General features: G+C 36.4%; 1 protein-coding gene across 1 annotated transcript in view; it reads left to right on the forward strand.

Annotated features, from left to right (window-relative positions):
- The window catches only part of LRPPRC (leucine rich pentatricopeptide repeat containing), a 113,743-nt gene that overhangs the window by 80,742 nt on the left and 20,378 nt on the right, over window positions 1–12,623 (forward strand). Inside the window, exons 28-30 of the mRNA XM_047782166.1 lie at window positions 6,264–6,406; window positions 6,538–6,643; window positions 9,561–9,687. Coding sequence (XP_047638122.1) covers window positions 6,264–6,406; window positions 6,538–6,643; window positions 9,561–9,687 — 376 coding nt within the window. The remainder of the gene's footprint in view (window positions 1–6,263; window positions 6,407–6,537; window positions 6,644–9,560; window positions 9,688–12,623) is intronic.

Here is a 12,623-nt window from a genome sequence, read left to right on the forward strand (position 1 = left end):
TGTTGAACAGATGTGCCGGAGTTCACTCAGTTTCCTCCTGCTAGAGGTGTATAGGTTTCAGTTTTCCATATTTTGAAATAATTCTGCGTTAGTCATCTTTGTACCTTCATCTTCACACCCCGAATTGTTTCCCTAGGATGAATTTGTATTTGTATTAAGGGTTAAAAAGGATTTTGGATTGACATTTCTGAAACTTTTGGTCTCTGTTATCACAGTGCTGTAGTATGCTTATGCCAGTTTTCCCCCCTTGGAACTGTGCAGTCTCTTTTTAGGGTATTAGGGTAGAGAGGAACAACACTTAGAATAGGCAGTAAGCTTTCTTTCTTTTTTTTTTTTTTTGCTTCATAGGTATTTGATCGAGATTTATTGTTCTCTTTTTCTCAATGGAAAATTTTTCTTCAAACATAGATAGCAATGAATAAATTCATTCATCTTTTTTTTTTTTTTTTTTTTTTTAAGGGCTGCACCTGCGGCATATGGAGGTTCCCAGGCTAGGGGTCAAATTGGAGCTGTAGCCACCGGCCTACGCCAGAGCCACAGCAACACCAGATTCGAGCCAGTCTGCAACCTACACCACAGCTCCACGGCAACGCTGGATCCTTAACCCACTGAACAAGGCCAGGGATTGAACCCGCAACCTCATGGTTTGTAGTTGGATGCATTTCCACTGTGCCATGATGGGAACTCCCATTTGTCTTTTTTGAACTCGTATTTATTTTCATTGGAAGTTTTATCTTATATCTTGATGGTATATGTAAGTAAGATTTGCTGTAAAATTTATATTTCACTTGTTGGTTGCACTGACACACACTTCACAATGTAATTCTTAAAACTTTCGCTTGCATGATGATCAAATTCTGGCACACAGTAATGAGGTTGTTATCGAATGTATAGAATCGTAAAGCTTAGGTTTTAGGCATTTAGTCCTTCATTAGGGGATTTTAGTCTGTGTTTGATTGCTAATTCTCCCCCTTCCCCTGTTTTTTTCTTACTTTCAAAGAACTGTTTCATGCTTAAATTCGAATTTTATACAAACTGATAAAAAATACTGAGCTTATGTATGTAAACTGGTCTCGGCATTTAACATCACTCCTATAAAAGACTATATAAACTTTCATTCAGAAATATCTTTGAAGCCTTGCAGTGCTAGCCATTGAGTAAGTTCTGCAGATAGAAAGATCGTACCCTTTGGAAAGAGTTAGACCTGTAACCAAGGGTAACAATACCTTGCGGTGAAAAAACACCTGTAAGGAAGCATGAGGTACAGTAATAAACAGTCCAGGGAAGGGTGAGAGGCAGCCAGCCTTAGAAATTTCTTTTTCCTCTGCCCATGACCTTCCACTGTTGTATTTTTTGAGGAAAGAAAAGAAAAAACCCATTTTTAAAGATCATCTTAAAATTTCCTTTAGGAATAAGCAGGAACTCTTATAAATAAACTTACTCTTTTCTTTAACCCCCTCTCCCTGTTCTGTGGACACCTCCCTTGAATTGCTTGCTCTGTATTTGAGCCAGAGGTCTGAGGAACCTCTGAGGCTGAAGTCACCTGAGGGCAGCGCCTCCCATTGGAATGGAAGGCAGAGCAATCATTACAGGGAAGTATACTTTTTCACCCAACTGGTGTACTTCCCACCCTCCGTAGTACTGCAGATTGATAATGCCATTGTGATAACTCTCATCCTTCCCTTTCTGAAGAAAAAGCAAACTCTATTCTTCTGTAGCCCCCTCTCCATTTTGCCCTCTGACTTGGACCAATACCTAAATATGTTACTTTTTAAAGCACTGTGGACTCAATTTATTTGAAAAGGAATATATGTTATGGAATGATACATGAGATGTGGTCCTACACCACTTTGAAAAATCCATGTTTTTGAATTGTGGATTTCTGAAAAAGCAATTTGTTAGACCTACTGGAGTTTTTAGGAGCTCTTTTTCATGGTATAATTTTAGCCCTTGGAAGGGGTCTGTTTGATTGTTTTAGAGTATTTGTTGAAGGAAAAAGTTTGTATATTTGAAAACAGTACCTCTCAACATACTACAGAGACATGCTCAAGACAAAGACACATTGCTTGATATTTTGTGACAGCCAGCATCCATGTAACTATAATCTAGATTAAGGAATAGAAAATATACACCTTCAGGGAGTTGCCGTTGTGGCTCAGCGAAAGCAAATCTGACTAGCATCCATGGGGACAGAGGTTCGATCCCTGGCCTTGCTCAGTGTGTTAAGGATCTGGCGTTGCCAGGAGCTGTGGTGTAGGTCGCAGGTGCAGCTCCATTTTGACCTCTAGCCTGGGAACCTCTCTATCCTGTGGGTACGGCCCTAAAAAGACAAATTGTATATGTGTGTGTGTGTGTGTCTGTGTGTCTGTGTGTCTGTGTCTGTGTATACACACCTTCAAATACTAGCTATACTAAACCTGCTTTCATTTTCTACTTATTCTATATAATGTGATGTTCATAGGTGATCTGTTACAAGAACTGGCCATAATGTAAACTTTGGTTAATACATGTTGACCTTTCTTTGTGATAGTCTCATTAAGACCTACAATAAACATTACATGAATGGAACAACTCCCTCACCTGCACAAGGAATATGTGTATTATTTCTAAATGACAAAAGTTTCACCTTCTTACCAGACATTTTCTTACATTTGAAACACTTCAGTTTCTTTACATATACAAAATATAGTTTATTATTTGTATACATAAATTACTCTATGTAGAAATAATAAAGTCTGCTTTAATTTTTTTTTTTTGCTTTTTTTAGGGCCACACCCTTGGCATATGGGGGTTCCCAGGCTAAGGGTCGAATGGGCGCTGTAGCTGCTGGCCTGCACCACAGTCACAGCTCAGGATCCCAGCACATCTGCAGCCTACACCACAGCTCATGGCAATGCCAGATCCTTAACTCCCTGAGCAAGGCCAGGGATCAAACCCGCTTCCTCATGGATACTAGTCAGTTTCATCAAACACTGAGCCATGACGGGAACTCCTGCTTTAATTTATAATTTTGCAGTAAAAATTCCTTGAATCTATTTTTAAAACCCCAACATTTAATAACCTGAGCATTTATCCATAGAAGTTATTTATGTGCCATTTTCTTCAAGTACTTACAGCCATTGATATTTCTTTCCACATAGTAGTCTTTTCCCTCCTCTATTATTACACAAATAAAACATGAATATATTCTAAATTACTGAAGATTGAAGCAATACAGTAGTATACAGAGCAATATGTGGGAATGTCATGTTCACACTTCAAGCTGGCCTTCCTTTCAGTGTGCTCCCTCTACATTTGTGTCCGTATATTTTTATATATATATATTTATATGTATTTAGTTAAGATGAAAGAAATCACAGGAAAAAATAAAACCTTGGGTTTTCCCCCTTTCAGTAACCAATTTTAAGTGCTGGTATCCCTGGAACCTCCTAAGTTGATCATTGACTTTTTTAAGTTTATGGGTTGATGATTTTTTTGTGTGTATTTGCATTTCAGTTTGTTGCAGTCATTATTCTTTTTGATGCTGAAGTTATCCTGTCTTTGGCCACTGGGAACCCTTTCGCATCAGCTCCTATGTCAGTTGATACTGCTGTTAGTCTGATAGATCCTTATCTTCGGCAAAACAGGCTTATGTGGCCTAATTCCTATGCCAAACCTGGAGCCCTTATTTCAGAGGGGAATGATATTTAGAGACCATAATCAGGTGATTGACACCTGGAGAAGGTGGAAATTGTGCTGTGTGATCTATAATATGTAAAAACTTACTAGCTTTATAATTGAAACCCTGAGCTCGAGAAATCTTCATCTCTTCGTTTAATACATAGAGACTCTGTGTGAAGTGCAGCTGTTGTTAGACGCTGGTCAGATAGCCATAAATGTAGCCGCACAACTAAGTCTGTTCATATAAAATTCACTAAAAGTGTCGAAAATGTTTGGTTTCATAGCTTAAGAGTTCTCAGAGATCATTTAGTAGTCAGAGCTCTTGTTCTTTAAAGAGGGAACCATGAGTTCCAGGAAAGTGAGGGAATTATTGAGACAGTGCCTGTTCCATGGTCACAGCACATGTTTATGGCTGTTTGATTCTTCCAGATAATAGGTATGATTGTTGTTGTCTTGGTTGAAGGAATTTTAGGCCCCAGAGGGATATTATGAAAGAAAGGCATGGTCTTTCTGTGCCTTTGTGAGATTTTGCACACAGCTGCAGATTTTGGCACTGACTGGTTTGATTGCTTTAAGTTTTTGTTATGTGTTCTGTGATCCAGGTACATTTCCAAATTTTTTTTTCCTCAAAAACAGAAGTGTGTATATATTTCAGTTGTTTCATGCTATAGACACTGTCTACTTCTCATCTGTATTTTCAAATATTTTCCTGTTTATTATAAGCTACTAGTCTGTTTGAATAGGTACATTTCTGTAGTAGCTTGTCCTCCCAAAGTAGAAGCTTTTCATACAGTTAGTGTTTTTTTTTGTTTTTTTTTAATTACCTTCCCAGAGTTGAAGGCAGAGTTGTACCTCATCTATCTCGTCACTGTTGGGAATAGTTATGTCACCTTAAAATTAATCTCTTTAAAAAGTGCCCTGGCAGTGCTATTCCCAGCTCTTAGAAAACTCCCCTGTGTCTTCCGAAGTCAGTGCTTAGTACCCTTTGGCAGGGAGCGGACGTGGTTCACCTTTCCCCTTCTATAGAATTACAGATACTGGGGCTTGAGTTTTTGTTTTTAATTTACTTAATCAAATAAAGTGTATTGATAAACTTTATGTATAAAGTTTTATACATTAACATACTTGAAAAATTACTCTTGAATTTGACATTATATAGAATATTTTAACGAAGGGAGAAAATAATTAGCTTATGAGCATCTTGTTTTAAAAATTGATTGTAGGAGTTCCTGTCGTGGTGCAGTGGTTAACGAATCCAACTAAGAACCATGAAGTTGCAGATTCGATCCTGGCCTTGTTCAGTGGGTTAAGGATCCGGCGTTGCCGTGAGCTGTGGTGTAGGTCGCAGACGCGGTTCAGATCCCGCGTTACTATGGCTCTGGTGTAGGCCAGCAGCTACAGCTCGGATTAGACCCCTGGCCTGGGAACCTCCATATGCTGCGGGAGCGGCCCTAGAAATGGCAAAAAAAAAAAAAAAAAAAAAAGGGAAAGAAAGAAAAAAAAAATTGTAAATTTAGTGAGACTTTTGTGTTGTCTGATTGTATTATCAAAGTGTGTATAAAATTACTCTCAACTTTAGGTTAATCCCTACTGTTTGGGATACCTTGTAGTATCCTATATGAAAGTTTGGCAAGTTTGGGAATTTTTCTACTTTTTTTCTTTATTGTAGGTGTCCAATGGAGTGTGAATGTGTTTTTTTGTTCTTTGAGTTTTACTCCCAGGAGTCATTAGTTACCGAAAGTTTAGCTTTTCAATTTTAGGGTGAAAGGGAAATCTAGAAAAATTCCATTTGTTTTAGTATTTTTTGGTTTGTTTTTGTTTTGGGGATTTTTATTTATTTATTTATTTATTTCTTGTTCTTTTTAGGGCCGCATCCATGGCATGTGGAATTTCCCAGGCTAGGGTCAAATCAGAGCTGTAGCCACCAGCCTACACCACAGCCACAGCAATGTGACGTGGGATCTGAGCCGTGCCTGCGACCTAAACCACAGTTCATGGCAATGCCAGATCCTTAACCCACTGAGCAAGGCCGGGGATCGAACCTCCATCCTCATGATGCTAGTCAGATTCATTTCTGCAGAGCCACGCAGGACTCCTGTGTTGGGTTCTTAACCTGCTGTTCCACAAAAGGAACTCCTGATGTGTCACTGTTGGTGAATATCGTACTTTTGCACACTTGGAATCATTTTAGACCCTCAGCTGTGTACTGTACTGTGTATACATATATCCCATAATTTTTCCAAAGCCTAATGGGCATGGTTGAATTGGTAACTGTTTCTGATTTTGATTTTAGCAGTGGGTAATTTCTCAATTACTTTAAAAAGACAAACCTTTGATCTACATGATTTTCAAAGTTTTTAATTAAGTGTAGGGTTTTTTTGCTTTGCTGTTGTTTTTTAATAGGTAAGGAATTTCTGTGGTTTAAAATTCAAAAGGTACAAAAAGATATTCAGAAAGAAATCTTCTTACCTTTGGTCCACAATCACCCTGTTCCTTTCCCTGGAGGCAATATTTAGAATACTTCCTTCAGCATCAAATAGAAGTTCTAAATATTTTCATGAATTCTGTTTAGTATATTCATGAATTTCTGCTTATTTTTACAGAAGTAAATGGTGACTGGCAAAGAGCTGATGCTGTGTGGAATAAAATGCAAGAAGAAAATATTATTCCTCGTGGGAAGACATTAAGGTTATTGGCAGAAATCCTCAGAAACAATAATCAAGAGGTTCCATTTGATGTACCTGAGGTAATTAGTTTTTAAATGTAAGCATTACTGAATTTGTCGTCAGTATTATTTTCACTTATAGGTTAGCCCAGCTTTACACTGAAAAGACACTGTATTTACCAGTTGTTGTTTAATTGAATTTTGTTTTTAAGTTGTGGTACGAGGATGAACAGCATTCCCAGATTTCATCTGCCTCGCCTGAACAAGGTAGCCTCCAGAAAGAGCTATTGAAGGCCTGCCGCAAGAGGAAAAACAGAGGTAAACATGTACATTGGGGGATTCTTTCTAGTAGTAACACTGGGTCTTAACAAATTGCAAGCGATTTAGGATAAAGATGGAACTTAAATTGTATATATTATTTCTTTTCATTCTTTCAGTTAACAAAGACATTTTGGGGCAATTAGGAAAATTACAGATCCACTGAGTAGGTAATTCAGGAATTACTCTCATTTTTGTTAGCTATGATAACAGTATTATGATATTCAGAAAAATGCCCTTAAATTTTGAGATCTGCAATGAAGTTTTGAGAATGAAAAAAAAAAATTAAGATTTCTGTAGTTTATTTTAAAATATTTATTAAGGGAGTTCCCACTGTGGCACAGTGGGTTAAGGATCCAGTGTTGTCTCTGTGGCAATGTGGGTTCGATCCCTGGTCTGGTGCAGTGGGTTACGGATCCAGCACTGCTGCAGCTGTGGCATAGGTCCCAACTGCGGCTCAGATTCAGTCCCTGGCCCAGGAACTTCTATATGCCAAAAAAGACAATAAACATAAAAATAAAATACTTACTAAGCCATAAAGAGCAGAGACAAAAGGAATCTAGCAGAATGTTAATGATGAAATGTAGGTGATGGGTATATGGAGAGATTCATTGTACTATTTTTAAAATATATTTCTGTACATTTGAAATTTATCATAATAAAAACTAAAATAACATGCATGTTGTCAGAAATCATACTGTGAAAATAGCATAATCATGAATGATTTTAGCAAATAATTTGTTGCATTTGATTTTTATTTGAAAGCGAAAAGTGGTAAGGGCACCATCATACTAGTGTGTGTTAAAGTGGTCAAGCAGTATCTCAGGTCGAAGGCAGGACGTAACCCTGTTTCTTGTTCTTCTTCCTTTTTTCTAGTGGTAAACTTTCACCTTTCTCTACCTCTATTATGACCACTTTTAAATATCTATGACTGTCTTGAACCCTTTGATACAAGCTGGCCTAATGCATTCTAGATCTTTTTGTTTAGACCTTGTCGTACTCTCCTAAACAAGTATTACTTTTATTTCCTTACTCTTGTTAGTTTTTCTCCATAGAATGCTACTGTTATCTTAAATTCCTCCAATTTTTATGTGGATTTTCAAGTATGCCTTATAATTTAACTATTATGCAGCACATTTTTTTTCCATTTTAATATTGACAGTTTGAGCTCTCTTCCGTAAAAAGCCATCAATTTAATTTCTTGACTTAACTAAAAATTTTGTGACACTGACTTTAAGTGTCAGAAGTAAGAATTAAGCTAAGCTCTTACCTTTCTCAATCCTGCAGAGTTAACTTTTTATTCTTTCTGAGTCATTTTCCTTTGTTTCATATTCATCCGTGAGTCTTTTATTATGTATCTGTTAAACCTAAATACAAAGTTCACTATTACCAATACTGTTTAAATACTCTAATGGAATTTTGATGTCACTGAAATGAATACAAGGTTAGTATATAGTTTATGTTTAAGGATTCCAAAACGTCACATATTGCCTTTTTTTAATTGTTGTTTTTAAGTAAAAACATTTAGTTAAGTAAATACTAACTAAATATAATGCAGTATGTATTATAAATGTAAAGATATACCCCTGTTTCAGTTTTAATATACAATTTACCTTTGTCTAGTTGGTTTCATTCTGCTAATTCTTCAGGGAGTTTAGCTACTTTTATATAAATCTCAGGATTTGAATGCTTGGCAACATACAAATACTTTGAAAATTGAACGCTTGTATTAACATTTTCTCTAAGCTCCCTTAAAAGAAAAATATGTACATTTTGTACTGAATGATAGATTCTGTCTGTTCTTAGTTAAGAAGCAAATATTAATGTCATACCTTTTTTCTCTTTGTTTTCTGTGAATTAAGCTTGAAAAGATAACTCAGTTTTTTATATTTGTCACTTCAGTTTAAAGGAGGGGCTAATTCAAACTCCCTTAACTTCTAAACACAGGCAGGATTTCTTCTTGTTCGGAAACCTCTAAAGTAGCTCAGAATGTTCTTCGGAGCATTAATATCATGTTCACTGCTAGCTATGTGTTCTGTATTTCCTTACTTGGAGCTTTATAGCCATAGAAGTTCTTACGTGATGGTTCAGTTATGCCCTATCTTTATTGTGATTTGTTTATACACACCAGAGTGTGGATTGCAGTTTCAGTTGGATGTTTATAGCCAGGCAATTTTATTTCAGAAAAGTAAGTGACTGAAAAGTGTAGTTCCTTCTCTTTTGGTAACATCTTTTCATTCCCTGACAGTTATTGTGAACAAGTGAAATAAAACTGTTAATCAGTCAAACAAATGTTGCTTAGTTTACTTGTTAGATATCTGTATATTTGAAAATTGTATGTTTTTGTATAAGTCCTGTCGTAGCCAAATAATTTGATCTCCTAATTTTAGAATTATAGGCTATATTCACTTTAATGCTATTGTGTTGAAATGTTAACCATAGTAACCACCCACTTATAGATTAAAGATTGCTTCAAAATGAATCTTTTGCTCCCCTCAATCTAAATTATACCCCTGCTTTATTTGGACTTTAACACACATTTCGCAATCTGTTTTGAAACTGGGACCATCTTTTGACAAACAAATTCAGAAGAGCTGTTTTTCGTTTTTATTGGCACGAAAATAACTTATTGACTTAGAGAGCTAGTATAAGAAATAATTTTAAAAGGAAGCCCTTTCAGGTACCATCCATTTGGATTAAGTAGTAGTTTCCAAAACTGTCACTTCATTTTTTAAAGATCAGAAGAGTGATAACATCTGCTTGGTCAGGGTGTGTGTCTCTGGAGAGCACAGTGGATGAGGATGAAAAGGAGCAGAAATGTTTGGGGCTTTGTTTTAGGGCTTGTTTTCCTCTCCCTCTTGCCATTTCAGAATAATGGAGTCTCATTTTTTGTTGTTGTTGTTTTTTTCCTTCATAGACGCATTTAATATTTTCCTGAAAGCAAAAAAGCAAAACATTGTATTTGACGACGAAACTTACAACACTCTGATACACTTTCTGTTGAGTAAGGATAATTCTGTAGAAGCAATGCAAGTGAAAGATTTGTAAGTATTAGTCTATTTTTTTAACCTCACACTTTTCAAAAAATCAACTATAAAAATAAAAACCTCGCACTTTCTAATGATACATTGTAGTAGCAGTTGCTTAATTATCTTCAGCTACTCACAAAAATTATGCAAAATGGTTTTCTGATTTTATGGAGGTTTTTAACCTACAAAAATACAAGCTTTACTGGAGCTGCATAGTATAGTATATTTTACTTACATTTTGTAATAGCCTTGTAACTCATGTATGCTATTCATATACCGACAAGTGTTTTTGTTTTTATCATATTCTGTTTCTTGTTCAGCAGCTAGATCTGTGCACCTTTTATGATGGGAGCAGCCTGATATATGAAGGCATCGAGGGCTTTGAACTTAGGCAAGAGTTTGAACCTTACTTGAAAGATCTTGGGAAAATTCCCTCCTATCTCTGAGCCTCACTTTTTCTTCTGTATGATGAATAGGTGACAATAAATCTTACATTAATGATTTCTTCTAGGTATTGAAGAAGAAAGAGTAAAGTAGAGAAGATATATGGTTCTCAACATATAAATACCTTTTCTCTTTCCCCTTCTTGTTTTGTAATCTGTTTAGTGGTGATGGTATTAGAGTTGATAGTGGTTTTGTCTCTCTGGCCAGCTCCCTCGAGTAAAATACTTTGTTAATCAGAACAAGAATAAAATTTTCATTCCTGGTGTTTTGTCAGCTAACTGTTGTCTTATCCCCAATGAGTTACCATCCAAAGTTAAGTAATTAATCAGAAAAGGCTTAGAAAGGAGTAGATCAGGGCTACCTGCTTTGGAATGTAGACTCGTCCTCTTGATGAGCCAGCAGCTTTATTTTCAGTGGCAAAGATCAACCTTTTCCTAGTATACTGTAAGTTTTGAAATAAAATCCTTGGATAATTTTTGGCCTTCAGAATTTAAGTCACAGCACTTTTGGAATATTAGAATCCCAAATAGAAAGTGGATGTTTGCCATTCTTGGAATGGAAAACCTGGTGGTACTACTAGTGTTAAAGTTATGCACCGTAGGGCCGTGCTTACTGTTTATATTTCAGTACATTTTGAAAAATGTTGTGTATGACTATACTTGTCTATGGAAATATATCTATATATGTACAGTGTATATATATTGATTTATATATATATATAATGCTACATATATATGGATACATATACCATATACATCTGTGGACTTGAATCATTTATATGTCTTGATATAGGAGAGTCACACTAAGACTTTTTAAGTTCAGGTTTTTAATGTATTGTGTCTCATTTGTGTATTTACTCAGTTGCTAATTATATTGTCTGTCTCCAGAAGACAGGTTTTTTCCTAAAGTTAGTGTTCTCAAAAAATTTTTATCTAAACACTGTTCACAATAATCAAAGATTTTTTTGAAACAACAGTGATTTGGGAGGAAGGGGAGGCAAAAAAAAAAGGAGGGGAACATTTTGTATTAAGAATTGGGGATGATTAAGTGAGGAGATTGAAGCAAAGAAGGAAAACTTTTTCAGAAGGCTTTTAATCCTGAGGTTGGTCACAGAGACTTCTGGAATACTTCCCCAAGGTACAGGTAATAATTCTTTCATTTTAATTGGGCTGCTTCTAGAATGATGAGCCAGTCTTTGGGTAGCATAACAGTTTCCCCCGCCGCTCTCCTCAAAGGTTCTGAGTCCCCTGATCGCCAGTGGGGCCCAGGAATCTGCATTTTACTAAATATCCCACGTGATTCAAGAATCACATCTTAAAGATTTCGATCACATACATCATACTAATGTAGCACAAAAATGAGTATTACAAAACATACTCCAAAAATAAAAATTTTTCAGCAGATAAAGTTTAAAAATAGAAGCTTAAACATCTTGCCTCACCCTAGAGCACTCTCACAGTATCCATACCCCTTATGGAACTCTCCTGATCTAGAGTAGTTTTTCAAACTGCAGTTGTAACCAGTTTAGTGGATCACGGACTCCACTTAGTGGGGCAGAATCAACATCTTTTTAAATGAAGTAGAATAGCATCAAAGCAATCCATGTACTAAAGATATTTTGTGAACGTTTTCTTTCAGTTATTTATGCAGGTGTATATCCGTGTACTGGTATATAGCATAAAATGTCATTTCTTACTCTATCTGACTGAGAATCTTGATCAAACAAATGTGAAAGCTGCTGGCCTAGAAAATGGTTATAAGCACGGTCCTTCTCTTTGCATTTATGTCCACAACCTGTAAAATGTAGGCTTGTCTTCTTTCCTTCCCTCCCCAGTTAGATCTTCATGAAGATTTCCTATACTCTTGAGGGCACTTTTAGCTTTTCTGTGTTATCCTTCCTGTAGGGTTTTGTAGCTGCCTTTCCCATATAGTTTGAATCCAAAGAGAATCCTGAAATCAAAGCTTTAGAGTGCCTGGAGGCACCTAATTTGGGGATCTGTGCAAATCTTTTTCCTTGAGCCAATAAAATGTTATATCTAACTATAAAGAATCACATCTTGGGTTACTTTTGAGGAGAGCTCTGGACTGGGAATTCAGAAGTGGACGTTAGAGTTCCAGTTCTCCTCCAACTAATTAACTGTGTTGCTGGAGAAATGTCACGAAACTTCTTTGGATTTGTTTCCTGGTTCGTTGCCAACATTACAATAGGCCATCTCTTCCCCTTCTGGCTCTGCATCAGTAATCAGAGTGAAAAAAAATTGTTGCTTTTCTAAAAGAGGCATCTTTATGGTAATATGATGTGCTCAAATGACCCCTGCACTACCCCCGGTGTTATTCTGGCACTATCACTCTCAGTCCATAAATAGTAGTCTGTTACGCTTACCTACATGATGCCACTTGTTCAGCCTGAAAAGCAGTGGTTTTCCTATGAACCAATGCAGTCTTTGTTTTGGCTGTGCCTTTGCTGTGTCTAATATGTTGCAGATTCACTTGACTGATAACACTGA

Source organism: Phacochoerus africanus, chromosome 5 (assembly GCF_016906955.1).
Source record: "Phacochoerus africanus isolate WHEZ1 chromosome 5, ROS_Pafr_v1, whole genome shotgun sequence".
Taxonomy (NCBI): Eukaryota; Metazoa; Chordata; class Mammalia; order Artiodactyla; family Suidae; genus Phacochoerus; species Phacochoerus africanus.